A 17,738-nucleotide genomic window follows, 5' to 3' on the forward strand; every position below is an offset into this window, starting at 1 on the left:
CTTTTATTTACAGCAGCTGGTGACTCCAGCTGTCTCTTGCTGCATTCCCTGTACCCAGTGTGGCAGCCCGCACAGCCTGCAGAGGCAAACCCTCCCTCCTCTCCCGTCTGGCTGAGGTGTTGCTGTGCTTAGCAGCTTCTATCAGGGCATCGCAGCAGGTGCTTGCAGTCCCGGCCGAGAGGATGATGGGGAGAGCTGTACCTTTAACTGAAAAGAGATGTGCATTGCTCCACTGCAGTCCTTCGTAGTAGCTTCAGAGTGAGCAAACCTCAGTGCAGAACCTGGGGCTCAGTGCATGAGAGCAGAGTTCTGCTCAGAGCACTGCACAACCAGTCGTATCAACTTTCTAAAGGACTCACTTTTTAATTTTATTGTTATTCCTGAAATTTGTAAGAGAGAAGAGTCTTTCTATCTGTGTGAACCATGAGTGGCTGTTCAAAGAGATGCAAGCATGGGATTGTCAAATTTGCCCAGACTGTTTTTAAACTCATCACAGGCACTCTCAGCAAAGGTAAGGGAAACATTTTAGTTTATACTGTTCCTCTGTTCTGTTATATTTGTAGGGTGAGTTTTGTAGGCTTGAGGGAGGTTTCCAATAAGGTTTATTGTTTGTCTCTTCAGAGGTGTTCTGGTTTAATTCTGGGAATTGGCTGTTCTGAAAGAAGTTGCTGTGTGCAATGAAGATTTGAGTTATGCTGAAAGCCTTATGTAATTGTTTCTACCATGTGTAGTTTGTAACCTGTGTTTATCAATCTGTCCTGGCCAGCAACTATAGTGAGTTATTTCAATGTGTTCAGAGAGGTGTTTGTGAAAACAATTGATGTGCAGCCTAAAAAACTGAAAGACTTCCTAACTGTCAGTAACTTGTATTTCTCTGTGTCATTTTATGCTTTACTGTCTCTGCTAATTTGAAGGATGTGTATACCTTGCTTCAGAATCTAGGTCATTGCTTACTCTATACATTTGAAATACCTTTTGCTTGTTTAAGTTTTGCTTGTCACTTACACCCCTTGTGCTTTCTCATGTGAAAGCAAAACAGTACCAAACTTATTTATGCTGTCCTCTTTACTAAAATGAAACAACAAACAAAATAAACTCTTTCTTCTTTGTAGTTTAGTAGTTCCTCTGTTGGTGCCCTCAGGTAAGTTATGTTCCTTTTGTTGCCCATTCCTCTCATCACACTTCTCAGTACACCTCTGGCAGCTATGTGAGTATCGGTGATCTCTGTGGAAACTCCTGACAGCTGTAAATAATACTATACTTGAATGCTGCTCGCCTGTTGAAATGTGGTCAGTTCTTAGGTGAAGGTCAGACTTCTCCAAGTTTTGTGTGTTTGGTTGGAGGCAGGGGTAGTTTTGGGAATTGATAATAGGGTTTGAACTAAATTATTAGCAGAGATATTTGTATAAGGCTGAAGAGTCTTGGTTATGATGCAGTTTTTTAAAATACAAAATCAAGCTCTTTTTAATATAGTTATATTTAAAGAACAAAAATAGAAACACTTTTTTTTCATATAAGTTTAGAATTCTTGGAGATGTGTGGCTGTGTTGGCTGTTTGGAGCATGCAGATGCTCTACTATGAATTTTAATGTTTAAGTAATTTCTTAGGATAAACTAAAGCAGGCTTAGGTAACTTTCAAAAAAGTAAATGTAAAAGTGCCATGAACTGTTAAGAGCAGTTTACTTTTGCAGATACTGGGAAAATTTATTCAATCGTTCTCTGTAGAAAAGAAATGTAGCTCTTAGACAGCTTTCTCATATTAACATTACTGGCTTGCAAAAGAAATCTGCACCAGAAAAATGTCTGTCACATTAAGAACACTGGACAGGTTGGTTGCTTTCAAAATCAAGGCTGGTTTAAAATTACATCTGTGTGTATGTAATTTTTTTCTTCCACTTTCCTCTGTATTGTCCATATCCTGCCAAACACCAGCAGAGGAAAGAATAAAGAATTGTAAAAGTCTGTCATACAAAAGAGCTGACAGATTTTGGTTACAATTCATGATTAATGCCAAGATGCTTCTCTCACTGTTAAAAAAAAGTGAGAAAAACCAATTACTTGTCATGCTCAGAAGAAAAGGTAGTGGAGATGGCTGCAAAATCTTGTTTTCTACGGCATATCAGTATGGTGAATTTGGTGTGCTTTATTTGTGCTTTTTTTCATGAGGTAGTGGTATATAGGATGCATGTATTATAGCCACAAGTGATCAGTGGTAAGCTTTGTGCCATCTGCTTGAGCTCCACTGAGGCAAGAGGACACTTGTGTTCTCGTCATGTTTCTCCACACGTATATCTAGAGTGCTTCATCTAAAGCGGTGCTTTCAAGCAGCCTTTGTGTTTCTTGACACAATAAATACAATAATAAAATGAGACTGCCACAGTTGCTTTTGCTCTGGCAATGGGAGAGATGAAAATTTGAGTCTGACGACAGAATAGCACTGTATGAAGAGCTAGAAATTAAAGTATAAAACCAATGTCCAAGACCTGTTTCTCCTGCCCCCTGCTGCCTTCTGAAATGCGCCAGCATTGCATTATTGTGGTCATTGCAGCCAATGCAACGGTGTTGTACACTTTTACCCATCTCTTTCCCATGCCAATGTCTCACTTCAAGCTGTTTGGATGAGATAAGAGTGTCTTCCTAGGTTTCAAAGAATTTTAAACTCTGAAAAACTTCCTCTTTTTTTCCCATTCAGCTTGTGTTTTAAACTGAGAGAACCTGATTCAGGAAGGAATAAACTACATTAATTAGTTTTTTGCACAGACATCAAAGACCTGCTATAATTAGAATAAATGTTTCCATAAAGTTACCTAAAAGAATCATAACTAGAAAGTTATTAGAAAAAATAATGCTCAGAATTGTTGAATTTTTTAAAAAGTGTTTATGTTTGTTTATATATTCATCCTGGAGCTTATTGCTTAATATTTCTTTTAGTAAAAGTTCTGCATGTAAAGCCTAGAAATAGAAACTCTTGTAAATCACTATTATTGGTTTTTTAAACTTACACCATATACATGCTTTTGCATATTCAAGTATTATCAGCTGTGTTTTTCACCCCACTCCTGCCTCATTTCTTTCATATTGTTTAACGTGAGAATTTACTTTAAATACTTTTTACAAGGAAAATCCTTTACTAGGCACAAGGTCCACTCTCTTCTTATGCTTGAACCATTTTGTAGGGTTATTGCAGTTGGAGATACTCTACAGTTCAATTGGCATGTAATCCTTAGCTGTGCTCTATGGCTTCTACTTGTTTTAACAATAGCAATGGTTATTTACAATATTAAAATGAAATTGATTGCAGCTATGAAGTCGTTCCTTTTGCAGCAAGGTGTGAGGAGGTGTGCTGGTTTTGCATCACGGAAGTGATGTTCTAAGAGAAGCTGCTAGCAGTTTCCTCTGTGTCTGACAAAAAAAACAATCAGTAATTAGCTTTGAGAATTGACAATCTGTTGAACTACTGAGAAAGCCGATATGCCTCTGTGAACACCCATGTTAAAAATAAAAAAATCCTGAGAATTCTCTCTTTCTTTTCTGGACTGAGAACAGGTAACAAGACCAGCCCAGCCCCCCTCTCTCGGCCGAGCTGGGTGGGTTCCGCCGCGGGCTCGGCCCCATTGGCTGCTGGGCACGGGGACGGGAGGCCGTGGGGCTAGGCCGGCTGTGGCTGAAGCTGCTAACATCCTGCCGCTGTTAAGCCCTGACCCGCTGCTAGCCCAGGCCAGGGTCCGCTGGGACCCGGCTACACCGGAGCAGCGCTGGGCCAGTCTGGCTCAGCCAGGATTCTACCACCACTGAGATTCACTCGCAACCACAGGACAGAGGGGAAGGAGAAGCCATTGCCCCCCCAACTGCGGCCTGCTGCTGCTGAGTTCTGGCCTCTCTGTTTAAGATCCTACCCACTTCTTTCCCCCCCAGCCCAGCTGCAAGCTACTGAGCCTGGCCGGGGTCAGGTGACCATCTGCAGGCCCCGGGCGAAATATTAACTCTTTCACTGCTTCAGTCTTCCCTCGAGTGAGAGAAAAGGACAAGTGCAGGCATGTGAAGGAACTACATGAAAACACCGAGGTCAGTGAAGACGTCAAGTCCCAGATGGGAGGGATGAGGAGGTGCCTTAATCTTGGGGCTGAAATTCTCTTGTAAAACTTTGGAGAAGACTGTAATTGATTCATCAGACTCTTTTCCCCTCTAATACATGAAGGTATGGGGAGATGAAAATGTTCAAATTGTATATATCTCGCAAAGGCCTCCATGCTAAAGTAAGCAAATGTTGCAGTAGCTGTGATCCCATAAGAAGTTTGAACAGAGAAGGAGAGAAGAGTGATGAAGACCCTGTGCCCCCTGGGAGAAGAGAAGAAGACCACTGTTCCCAGAGATGAAGATGCTTTCAAAGATAGATAAAGAGAACCTTTGCTCTTGAACAGCTCATCTTTAAAATAGTACCCCATAAGTTGACATGGGCCATAAACACAGCCGTGGGAAAAGCTGTAAAAATGGGAGGGACTTTATGATTGCAGATGTTCCGGGTGGCTGCTATTCACGGAAACTGAAAGCCATGAGAGCTTCTCTTCTTCTTGTGGAGAAGTCTCCATAAATTTACTAGATGAACTCCTCTCCCTAAGAGAACTGCAGAAAGGCTATTCTAGAAGTGATAAACTGATTGAGTTGTTTCTGTACATTGTGAGTGAGAAATAAAAGGTTGTAGGGGGAGAAGTGTTTTAAAGGTTTTATTCTGATTCTTGTTATTCTTTCTTTTAGTTACTGTTATTAAAGCTTTCTTTATATCCTTTTAAAGTTTTGAGCCTGCTTTGCCTTCCTCCTAATCCTATCTCACAGCAGGAAGTGAGTAAGTATATTCTAGTAGGTGCATTAACGTTTGGCCAGTGCTAAACCCACAACATTAATTGGTGCTTTGGCCAGGAAATCTCAAACTGGCAAACCTAAACCACTACAGACTGTGGCGTCTCCCTGCAGTTGGCAGTAAGGGAAGTGTATCACATCTGATACCACTGTGCAGCCTCTGGTCTGGTTGGTATGTCCTTATTTACATCTGCAACAAGTCTATGAGGCTGTAAGCCAAGAATTTCATAGTTGGTACTAGCAAAGCTAGCAGATTAGGGACTAGCAAGGTAGACTAGCAGATTTTGCCAGCTTCTTTTTTAGTCTGTTCTTATTGGAAAGTCTTAGTACCAGAGCAGAGATTTTTGCGTCTCTGCAAAAGAAGGTCTCCTCCACCAAGAGCTTTGCATAGTGAGATGTATACACTGAAGAAAGCATGCCTGGAGAAGCATGCTCTGTTACAGCTGGCATGAGCAGGATAACTCCCTTATTCTCCTTGGCTGGGATGGGTGTTCAGTACCTCCAGAGAAGATCGGCTTCTGGAAATGTTACCACATGTGATAGACAGTAGGTGAGCAGAGCACCTTCTCCAAAGTTGCCTTTGTGAAGATTTTGTGGGAAGTTAAGGTGTTCTTTCACTTTACTCTGGTGTGTGAAATGGTGGTACATTCTCCATGGCCTGGAAGCAAGTAGGGATGGGAAGACTGAGTTTGTAGAGGGTTTCCTATAGAGCAGAATGATTAAACAAGAAGCCTGTATATGTGAAGATACTGCTAATACCATTAAAAACCTAGGAGGGAAGGACCTTGTTGGGTTACCAAAAATGAAGCTGGAATGAGACCTCTTGGATTTCTATTAATGCATTCTAATTATTAACACCAGAAAAGCAAGATTATTTTAGGAATCAACTCCTTTAAAATATTCCTTTGCAAAACCAGATAAGTTTCTGCAAATTAACTACCCTTTTACCTTTGTTCCAGAACTTTCACTCTTTTAGTTATGCTCTAAAGATGCTTGTGAAAGGTGCTAATTTCTGATTTTTTGCTTCTCCCAATTCTGTTCCACAGTGCAATTCATGTGGAACTAGTAATTTTCTACTTTTCATAGTTTTAATTGCCTAATTATCTGTTCCACTGCAGTGATAAAGTCTTCAAACATCTTGTTCTCCCACAAGCCTCTCCCAGCATGAAAGAAAGTATTCTGAGTGGTTTACAGCTGTGTGGTCTGTTTTGATGCTTTGTGAATTTAAATCACAGCTAGTCTTCTAAAATGTTATGTGAGATGGTAAGGAAAGCACATGGTCCTCCTTAGTCAGGCTCTATCTCCTCTTGTGCCTTTGAAGCATACTAGCACTGCATGACACTAGCCTCTGAAAATGCAAGGGTAGGGTAAATGTTGCTAGATGCCCTAAAGACTCAGGAAGGTTCATTACAACTGTGCAAGTCATGCCAGAGTTCCTGCACCTGTGTGACATATGAAAAGATACTCTGATCATCCTGTGGCAACATAGCCCCTCTTCACCCCTTGAATTAGGACTACTGCCTTCAAGTTGAGGGAAGCTCTAATTCAGAAGGAACTGATGCATCAGTTCTCTTTTTATTATGCTTTTCTGAGTGTTTTAAATGTTCTTTAATAAGGAAAGTAGTTACAGAACCCCTAATAATGTGCTTTTATAGATTGGAGTTAAAACTTATCAGTGTTTACCAAATGGCTGTGAAAGGTGTGAGTTTCTATACATACAGTGCTGTTAGAGAAGAGCTGTTGCTCTGAGGGGCAGAATAACTGTTCACTTAGAGAACAGTCTGGAACTACTGAAGCTCACCATTCAGTACCTGATCCTAACTTTACCCCATGAAACCCTTCAGTTTCATTGCTTGAGAGGGACTTTTGTGTCGTATGACTCTAATTTTTGTTTTGCTCTTTAAAAATTCCAGCTTATCTAGTTACATTTTCTCCATAATGATCAGCCTTTGAGCCACTAAGAAAAGTATACCTCTGTTTTGGCATGTTACTCTTTTGCATGCCTATGAAAATAAACTGCAAATAAAACTATCTCTTCTGCAAAGGCTGTGCTACTTAAGGGATCTGAATATATGTGCATGCATTGCACTTTTTTCATCGAGAGCAAGATGAATTTTCAGAACTGAGAGTGAGAGGAAGTGGTAATGCTCTGGTCTCCCTTTTGAAACTCTCTACAAACCTCTGCCTCTAAACTAATGTCTGTGCAAGCATACAGCTGTATGTGGCTGCTAGAAATTTATTAGAAACTTAATTATTTGCAATGTTGTAGCCCTGAAAGATAATTATACAATGTTACTCAGAAAACAAAGGAGCTGTTTCCAAACTGGGGCTAATTCAATTTGGTATGATTATTCATTGACTGGTCTCACAGGATTTGGTAGTTGCCTCTAAGGCCAGGATCTCTTGATTCTCAAGAGCACCATATGATTGAGCAATAGTTGTGTGACAGTGTTCAAGAAATACAAGGTACAGAATGTTAAAATGGTAGCTTGTTCAGAGTAGCTCTGATTTCTCGAGCAGAGGACCAGTAGGATGCAGTATATCTAAGAGTTTTAAGGGATGTAAAAATAGAAAATTGTGGCTTGTATTTTGGGTGGTGAGGTTTATTGTAACTTTTCTTCCCAGACATAATTCATATCAAGTTTTTGCTTGGAAAAGTAAAGTTGGAGTGTAGGGGTTTTTAAATATTCCGTATTGGCTCTTTGCCAATACTTTATGGTATTGCATAGTATTTTGTTTCAATAATTTTTTTCTATAAATGCCTGTCAGAGGATGTATTACACTAAAACTACAGAAATACCTTGTTACAATTGGAACTGTAGTAATGTAAAAAAAGATTAGAAATGGAAGTGGAATATGATAATATAATGTAGAAATAGAAATTATGATTAATGACAGGCATTAAGGTTTGCTTCAGTGAAAAGTGCCTTTTTATTGGTTGATTAGCCCATCATATATGGAACAGGTACCGTAGTTGTTGATTTTCTCTTTTGAAGGAGAACAAGGGAAGTGATGCAAGTTACAAGGTGAAATAGTACTAGTCACATGGCAGGAGGCTGCTTAGCATATTTCTAATGTACACGGTTGACTCTTCTTCCTAAAAGTAAGTTTTTAGCAGAGGGTTTCACGGGTGACTCGCTAGTGCTATATCCAAAAGTGAATTGAAGTGAGGTAGGTCTTCTTAAAGTACTAAGATATGGTTAAAAGCTATGAAAATGTAAGCTATTCTTTCTTCCATCAATTCAATGAAATAGGGTTTTTCTAAGTTCCATTTGAACTGGCTAATATTTTTTTCCAGTCAGATTTGTTGACTGTTATTCCCTTGAGTATTTTCTTAATGAAGAATAAAAGATCAGAGAGGCGCTATAATCTGGAGTAGATTGGATGTAATATAAAACTGCTAAACTGTAAATTTCTACTACCCCAAAGAGTAGTCATGTGAAATACAACCTCTGTCATTGCAGTTTGCTTTTACATATACCCTTTTTTCACCTGTTCTTTTTGCATGCAGTTGAACGGCATTGTAGGTATTTTCCCTTGCAACTTACAGCCTGAATGCCTTTCTGAAATGAATTGTGTAGTAGGGAAGTCACTGAAGTGAGAAAATACAGAGAACAAGAAATTAGTGCAAAATCAAATTCTGCAGAAGAGATTAATTGGAACAGCAAGAAGAAAATAAGATAACTCTGGTCCTACCTGTCCAGGAAAGGCAAGATTCCCGATTGTTTCTGCCAAAGCTGCATATAAACAGAAAAGAAAAAATTCCACTATTTTCATTATTAACAAGAAGTACTGAAATAGAGGCTATGCTCTTTAATCTCTGCTGAAAACTCAGCATTACTTCTGCTTATATCCTCAACCACATCTATAGTTTTAATGAAACAGGAGAGCAAATTAATATTACTTCAACAAAATGTGCCATATAGCCCACTTGTAACTTCTGCCAAAGATAATCTGTTTTCATATTATTTGCAGTTGCATAATGAGATGTACAGAGAGGCTTGGGAGGTGGATGTGTGGAAATTGTAATCTGTATAAATATGTTATCACAGTGAAGGATTGCTACTGACAGTCATCAAACACTAAATACTCAATTTAGTACTACATTTACAGGTAAGAGGGTCACAAGTTTCAGTCTTAGCTGCATATTTGCTGGATCTTGAGACTCTTGGACCAGTCAGCAGAGTAGTGCTGCACCATCAGTTCAAGAAGCTGTTTTTAATTTTATTTTTCATTCTGAAACAGAAAAGATTGCTAAATATCAAGTTTTGTTGTTTAGCTTTTAAATTTCATTTTGACAGAGTGCAGTACATGCAAATCCCTTTAATCACTTTGAAATACGTGCTTTATTTTGATATTTCTTCAAATTCCTCTTGGTTGTCTTCCTCAAATGTCCATATTTTTACTGATCATAAACATTTCAAAGGTAATAAATTGCTCTTCATTCTTATATCAGTCAGGCAGTGAACTTGATATTACAGCACAAGAGATAATACTAAATGCAGGTAAAGTTAAAGAATTTACCAATAAACGAAATTTTATCATCTTTTTCCACAACTGCGTGATTTTAGGGGGGACTGAGAGAGGGTGGCTGTTAGGTGAAGGTATTTGTAAATTACAAGGCTCAGTGTCTTAAATGAAAGAAATAAGAGCAGTAATGGGATGAGAATAATGCCCTTTGAAAAAGAGACTTAGGCAGGATTGAGAAGCTGATATGGAATTGTCTGGGAAGGTAATACTAAGAAAGCTGGCTGCTGTCTGTAGGAGTGATCCTCCTTTTATGGTAAGATAACCACTCTATGAGACCAATACAAATGAAAAAGTGGAAACATGTTAGGGTAAGAGCAGAAAGGACCAGGTGCAACATGAACTGTTTCAACTGGCAGGGGGATTTAAGAGATGACAATAAAAGATAATGAAAAACACTGTAAATAAATACAACAGCCAAGGCCCAGGCGTTCTGAGTGGCTCAAGCCTAATTCTTCCTTTAGTCTTCAAAAACCAGTTTATGTGACCTGTTTCTTCACACAATTGCCATAGGGAAAGAGCAGCAAAGATTACTGTATCTGTAAAATGGTGTGGGAAAAATCAAATTTCTGGGCCAACCAACTTTACGTCCCTGAACAGATAGTTAATAGAATAATTAGGGGAAAACACCCAAATATTAGAGAGACGAGTCAACTTTCAAATTACTTCCTTTACACCATTCCCTGTCCACCTAAACAATATTAGACCCCTCCCCAGCTAGTCAGCTTTGTCATATAATCAGATGTGAAAAAACTCACAACAAACTAAACAAAAGAACCCCATCTGTGCTTTCATTAGCAGAACTTTCAGAGTAGGAATATTGAAAACAGAAGATGTGGGGCTGCTTTATTAAGTTTGTTTTGAAATCAAAGTATCTGACATTTTATAATGAAAGTAAGGAAATAATTGAAATAATGTAATTGAAATAGCTGTTAAAAGCCCATTAAAAATTTTATTTAGTTATGCTACCCATGTCTACTACCAGCTTAGTCTGTGCTGTATTGCTCTGGCTAGGTGTTTGTAGCTGGGGGAACTCAGTTTTTTTACAGTTGCTGAGGTAAATTGACTGAAATTGGAATTAGGATCATGACAGCTCTGTACAACTTTATAGAATAAATGTTCACTACCATACAAAAATTAGTGCTGTTCATTTAGAAAGGTTAGAGGTTGCTTTTCTTTCTCTTGGTGATGTCTGAGCTCTTACAACTATTAAAAGTGCTTTTATCTGATAGTTTACTAGTGATAATTTTACTCTGATATTTTTCTATCCTTTTCCTAACCTTTGCTTGTCCCCAGCTTGTCAGGGGTTATGTGGAGCATCTGGCAAGGTGCCTCATGGTTTTATGGCTTTGGTTTGTTGTGGTTTTGGTTTTTGGGGGTTTCTTGTGTTTGTTTGGGTTTGTGGAAGTGATTTGTTTTGTTTTCTTATTCAATTTTTTGGCTTTTTTTTTTGTTTTGGTTTGGTTTGGTTTTGGTTTTGTGATATTGTAATACTACCTAAACTGTGTTGCTTCCATCAAAAGAAATGTATTGCTCTTGTTTTGAGCTGTTACTCTGTGGAAAATTTGCCTCTTGAAAGTGTTATGATTTGGTTCCCCTGAGTAGAACTTGGAAAGCACTCTTGTGCTGTCACAACTGCCTAGATGGGCACCAAGTCTGGTTTGCATCTTCAGCTACTAGAAGACACAAAGCGCAGACATTGACTGATAAATGCTATCGGTCTTCTGTACAGAATTGTTTCTCTCAGCTGCAGTGAGACACATGTTAATGGTCTCATGGAATTAATTGTGTCTTTTAGTCTCTGAGCTCTTGAATGCTGAAAAAAGCCTATGTTAATTTTTAGAATTTGTACCATCATTTTTCATAGTCAGGTAAATTCTTAATTTTTGATCTCATCTCTTTGACTACTGCAATCAGATGTCAATGTCTAGTTTTGACATGGAACTGGGTTGAGTTGAAAAGATGGGGGAAAACAGAATGACATGGTAGTTGTTGATTCTTCTTTTTAATTAACATCTATAATTGATTTTTTTTTTAATTCTTAATAGGCTCAAGTATATTCTGTACAGTGGTGTGATTTGAGGTCATGAAGTATTTTCACTAAGTCTTTAAATTTATTCTTTTTTTATATTGCTTTCCTGTAAAGTCTGGATACTTAAAAACTGCATAAAATACTTCTTCTCAACACCATCTAAGAGACTTTAAATGTTACTGAATGGGTGATTTGCTGCATTTCCATGCAGACAAATTCTGTGCAACCATGGACATAAAGAGTGTGAACTTTCAGAATATAAAGTGATGGAACACACATGTTGCTAATCTTGTTCCAAAAGAGCTACTGCAGGTTTTTATTCATAACTGTTAAAAAAAAATCCTGCTTTCCAGTGAAGACCCATCTGGGCATCAGACTTCTTGTAATGTTCCATTCATTGAACTTTTTTAAGAAGATGTGAGACTACAGGAGTTCCTCATTTATTAATTGTTTTTTTTTTCTTTTTAGGTCGCTGGGGACATGAGAGCTTCATTTATTAGGTGTCCCATGCTGACAAACCAATGTTTTCATAGTGCAAACTGCATCTGGAGTCTTCTTCTGTGTAGCATACCTAGCCTGTAGCCTGCCACCAGTGTAGCTTGCTCAAGGGGCAGGCTGTGGCTGTGCCAGCCATCCTGAGGCCTGCTGAATTATTTCAAAGCCTGTGACTAGAAATAGAATAGTAGGATGGCCTCATATTCTATGGCCTATTAAGATGTCTATTATGTGAGAAAAGATACATATTTTATGACTGAGCTTCCCTGAAAGGTTCCCTTCTTCTTTTCCTTGAAAAAGCAACAAAACAACCACCACCATAAAAACATAACTTGCTTTAAACTCTCCTAAACTGTCCATTCTCAAACTGCTCACCTACAAACACCAAGAGTTGTATTTTGGGTTTATTTTTTTGTTTAGTTTATGGGTTTTGCTGTCTTTTTAAAAGCTGTTGTAGCTCTTATTCGCATTTCAGACTCCTTATTTTTGACAGATTTATGCAGTACTTTTTTCATTCATGAAAGAGCACATTTATGAGATTAGAGTACATAGGTAAGGGTGTTACATGACCTTTATGGTAAGGGCTGTGGTTCTTGTATTTCTGTTGAAGATTTCCAGAACCTCGGTAGTGTTCATGTGCTTTTTAGTCCAGGCAAAATACCTTGATGCTTTGGAAAGCAGCTCTTGGGCACAGTGTTGTGAGAGAATGTTTGGGGGAAAAAGCCCACCAGTAAAACAGTTTTGTCATGCAGATGTTGCATGTTTTCTGACATAAAATGCGTTTTAGCTGTTCCTCACTATTCTCTATTTAGGATTTTCTAATATCTTTAAGCAAACTTGATAATCATAATTTTGGAGCATGTATAATAGTTTGGCCTTTTCAACAGTCTGTAATTCAAGCATGTTGCTAACACTCTTTACATTTATTTGTATTACTATCTACTGGTGAAGCATCTGGTTTTTTATCCTCTTATATTAAGCCTCATTTATGAGACTAACAGTGTGATATTATCCCTGTAGTTTATGGATTCCATTGCTTTAAATCCTGTTCTCAAGTTTGCCTCACCAGTTCAGTGTAATCTTTCTTCTATTTGCAATTTTTCTCTAGTTGTAGTTATATATGTTATATATTTAAATATACTAGTGCATATTTAAATGCCCTGGAAAAGCAACTGATACTTTATCTATTAAAAAGACCAAACAGATTTGTGCTTTTCTGAAACCAGTTTATCATGTGACGTCTTGGAGGTAGATGTGCCAAAGACTGGGATTTGATCACTTGCATTCAATGCCTCCTTGACCTCTGCTCAAAATGAGGTATCACAGCAGCCCTGGCCTGAAGCTGCCACAGAGTCAGGAAGTCAGCTGTGAGTCAGTTAAATACTTGAGGTTTCTGCTGAAGTCAGCAGTAACAGCCCAGTTGACACCATTCTTTCTCCTCACTGTGTTGTAAAAGGGATGATCAGCATTCCTGAGCTGGTGCTTGCTGTGGCTGAGCCACAGCACTCTTGAGTAGCTTACATAAGCAGCTCATGTCTGAGCCAAAATTTCACTTCACTTTTTTCATCTCCTCCAGTGACAGACCCAATCTTCTAATAGTCTGCTACACTAAGATCAAAGTGTAGATGTCCTGTGCATAAAGCACAAGTCAGTAGGGCATTCTTAAAAGAACTCTATTCCTTCAGAAAATGCAGAGGTGACCCTGGGGTGGCCATTTTGGAAGGAATAAAGCCACCTCGCATAATAAATCGGTTCCTAAGCTTGTGCTGAGCATTTACTTGATGGATACTGGCAGTGTATTCTAGAAAAGTCTCCTGAGTGCGGCATGTTAAAACATCACAGAGTAGAAAGTGCCAGGAACATTACAGTTACTTGGGCAATGTTGTCTTGTTCTCAGGCCAGCTAATCTGTCCTAAAGTACATTGCAAGAATCCTCACTTGCAGATTAACCTATTTAGCATGCTGAGACTTTCTGAAAATCTGTCTGGAATTAGAAGAGGTAAGAAGTAGAATCACAGAGCAGTTTGGGTTAGAAGTACCTTCAAGATCATCTCATTCCAATCCCCCAGCCTTGAGCTGGGACACCTTCCACTAGACCAAGTTGCTCCAAGCCCTGTCCAAGTATCCCCTGGCCATGGATACTTCCAGGGATCCAGGGGCAGCCACAGCTTCTCTGGGCACCCTGTGTCAGGGCCTCCCCACTCTCACAGGGAGGAATTTCTTCCCAATATCCCATTTATCTGTGCCCTCTGGCAGTAGGAAGCCATTTCCCCTTGTCCTGTCACTTCAGGCACTTTTCCAACCCTGCCCTATCCAGCTCTCTGGGAGCCCCTTTAGGTGCTGAAAGGGGGTCTAAGTTCTCCCCTCTAAGGCTTCCTCTTCTCATGGCTGAACAACTCCAACTGTCTTACAAAGTGTAACTACCTCCAATCAATCCTTAGAATTATTTTTTTCTGTATTACTGGAAATACAGGAATTTTTGTAGCTTCAAGCCAGCTTTTAAATTTGGAATTAACACAGTTAATTCTAAATACTATTTTCTATTATCAAAATTACCAAAAGTAATATATCTGAATTATTTTGTGTGTCTTCTGAATAGTGAATAGTTTAGAGACCCTAAATTGTTAAAGTTTTCCCTCATTTCCTTATTAAAAAAAGCCCAAACAAAAAATCCCAAAGAAATAAAAAAAAAACTAAATAAAAAAACCCAATAAACTAACCAAATTCTCCCCTTTCCCCCTTCAAATCCCCTAAACAAAAAAATAAGCACAGAGTTCCAGTTACTCAGTTGGAAGGCATTTTGTTGTCAAGTGCCACGGGTTTATACGAGTGAAGAATCTCTGAGGATCAGTGTCTTCTTGATGATATCTGCCCTGTTGCTGCTTTGAGGACCAGGTAATAAAATAGCATAAATTAGCAGGATACTGAACTCAAAATTGTCAGAGGAAGTCAGAAGGTCCCTGTTATTGTTTAGGTACAGCAAGGACATGCTGGGGATTCACAGATGTCTTCTCAGCAAGTCAGTGTAGATTCCTCTTCAGCTCCCATTGTTGCTGCTTCATCAAAGTTGGAGAAACATGATCTTAGTGCAAGTTGATGAAATCTGAATCTTGCTAATCCAGAAAACCAGCTTCTTTTTACAAACTTTTGCAATTGTTTTCTTGGTGGTGGAGTTTGGGGGTTTTTTTGGCCTAGGAGGAATGCTAGTTCCCTCACTAATAGTGCTGTAACTTTTGTTCTTTTTCATCTTCCAACACAAACACCACGACCAAGTCTTATTTGGCATCAAGAAGAAAAACTGCTTGTGAGAGTGCACAGCACTTGAATTTTAATAGTTTAATAGTGGGACTTTTAATAGTTTCAGGAAGACAATATTATTCATATCGATATATAAAGGGCCTGTGCGACTGAAGTATTCATCAGGGTATAAAAATCTATCCACATTCTTCCTGTGTTCCTTACAACTTCCAGTCAGCTCAAGCACTATTCCTGTGGTCTCAGCATCAATGCTGGTAAAAATAATGTCTAACAAAACAGATTTCAAGGATGAATTTAAGCTCCAGCTGCTTGTGCTGCTGCTTCCTTTCTGCTGGCAGGAGTTTTAATGCTGAGACTAATATATACCTTGATCATCTACTCTGCCTTGAAAAAGTGAATTATGCAACTGCAGTGGTCACTGCTTGTATGGAGGCTGTTCTCATAGAAGGTGTTTTGCTGGACCTCATAAAAAGAACAATTTAAATCAGATTTATTGTAGACTTTATGGTATAATCCAATAGTATAAAAAACCCCAATGAAACAGAAACCTCCAAAGGCTATATTGCCTCTTGTGTGCTTGTAAGAAGCATAGAGTGTGTTATTAAAACTTCAGTCTAGGGAATTACAACTTTTGTAGATAAAAAAAGAATAGAAAAATGGAGAGGCTCAAAAGAGTAATTCATCAACATCATGCACTAGAAAAACACTTGAAGTTAAGTGAAAGTGTGAAGGAAAAAGAATATCTGACTTAAAGATTTCAAAGATGTAGAAAATAACCAGCACTCTCCACATGAGCAAAGCATTATTTAAAAACAAGAACAGTCTTCTGCAATAGAATATTTGGCTTTTCACATTAACATCCCATTTATTTTGGACAAAAGAGGAAGCTGTGTTTGGCAAGAATCCAGAAAAAAAGGAGTTTCCCAATTTGTGTGTGATTTTCTCTCTCTGCACAGCTGTTTTTACTTGGAATTGTAAATGGCTGGTTTTCTCCTGGGGCCATTCGAGTCCGATCCGACTAGCTCTGGACCTCGGCCCCTAGCCGCCTTCACAACGACAAAAGCAAGAGAAGAAGGCGCTCTCCTCTCGGGACCAAAGTGCTACTTTTATTCCTAGATACGAGTCACCTCGGGATTCAGGCGACGTCCCAGAAAAAGAGAGCTTGAGGGGGGGGGGCGGGGGTGTGCTCCTCCCGGGATATTTAAGCTCAGGGGAAGGGGGGCGAGGAAGGAGGCCACAGCCAATGGGATACAAGTGAGGAAGGGGCTAGGGGAGGAGTAAACCTGGGACAAACCATTACCACCAGGGCTTGGGGGGGGGGGGGGGAAGACCATGTCATCAGTGCGGATTATCAAACACCCAGTGCAAAACCAACAACTAAATAAACTATTTAGTGCAATACAACATGGAATATTTCTTGTCCAAATAGGAGATTTTACTTTTTCTAGAGGAAAGAATTTGTGGAAGATTTTTCTTTAGGTGCTTGCAATGGGTATGAGTTGGAGGGAAATAACCATTCATATGTTACCTGCTTTATTTTTGGTGGAGGTAAGTCCGGAGGTTTGTTATTCAGATTGCACTCAGAATAAATTTTCATCTCCTACTAAGAGGGATAACTATAATTAGTTTTATAGATGGATAATGAGATGATTGGCTCTCATAATTAAAAGATAACTATTGTGCGATTATTAAGAAAAGCTTCAAGTGATTTATACTTAGGTTATTGTAGTTTAAATGTCCTCTGTTCTCCCCATAGTTCCCCTTTCCCCCCCCCCCCCCATATTGTTGCTATCAGACAGGCTGGGTTGTCTAAGACAGGTAAAAAGAAGGCGTGCACATGTCCCTTGCAGGGGGCAGCTGGGAATGGAAAAGTTTGGTGCTTAGGGAGTGTGGCATGGCAACACCTGACCTCCAATCAAGTTTAAAAAAAGCAATTTCCACCAATAAATAGCAAAGAGCTGACTGACAGACTTTGAAGGGGCCAGGGTTAGCTGATACAACCCCCAGGGGTATAAAAGATTGAGCATCCATCTTGAAGATGAACTAGCCACGTGGTGTGCATGAGGGGCAGTTACCAGCACTGCAGCTTATTCCTTATGTAGTCCTTTGTTGTATTTTTGTTAAGGTTTAATAAACCCCTTTAAATTTTCAAAGTGAGCAGTTGTCTCTCACGTTTGGGAGGTGAGGAAGATATGGCTGTAGGGGGTAGACTTGGGAAGCCAAGGGCAGATTTGAGAGCAGTTACTCCAGGTCTTCATGTTTCATGCTGAGTTCTGAGCCCAGCAAGATCACAAATTTCTGCTCTTCAAACCCAGGTCACTGACTGCTGAATGAGTGGACCCACAGGGTCTGCCAGCAACATCCAACCTTCATCTATCTCTGCTGAGCTGGGCAGGGAGGAAAGTGATGGGTTACAAATTTGCTGGACTGAGTGCAGTCATGAGTAAGTTCTACTTCACAATTTGGAGACTCTTTTTAAAACTGCTTACCACACTTCTGCCTCAGCTTTTTATAGACTAACAAAGCAGGTTCTCTTTCCCTTCCCATCCAACTTGGTCACCCAAACCA

General features: G+C 39.3%; 1 protein-coding gene across 1 annotated transcript in view; it reads left to right on the forward strand.

The window, feature by feature from the left end:
- The window catches only part of KCNIP1 (potassium voltage-gated channel interacting protein 1), a 295,414-nt gene continuing 277,676 nt past the window's right edge, over nt 1–17,738 (forward strand). The window contains exon 1 of the mRNA XM_054516442.1: nt 1–511. Within this exon, the coding sequence (XP_054372417.1) occupies nt 424–511 (88 nt within the window). The 5' untranslated portion in view covers nt 1–423. The remainder of the gene's footprint in view (nt 512–17,738) is intronic.

This window comes from Molothrus ater, chromosome 15 (assembly GCF_012460135.2).
Source record: "Molothrus ater isolate BHLD 08-10-18 breed brown headed cowbird chromosome 15, BPBGC_Mater_1.1, whole genome shotgun sequence".
NCBI classification, from domain to species: Eukaryota; Metazoa; Chordata; class Aves; order Passeriformes; family Icteridae; genus Molothrus; species Molothrus ater.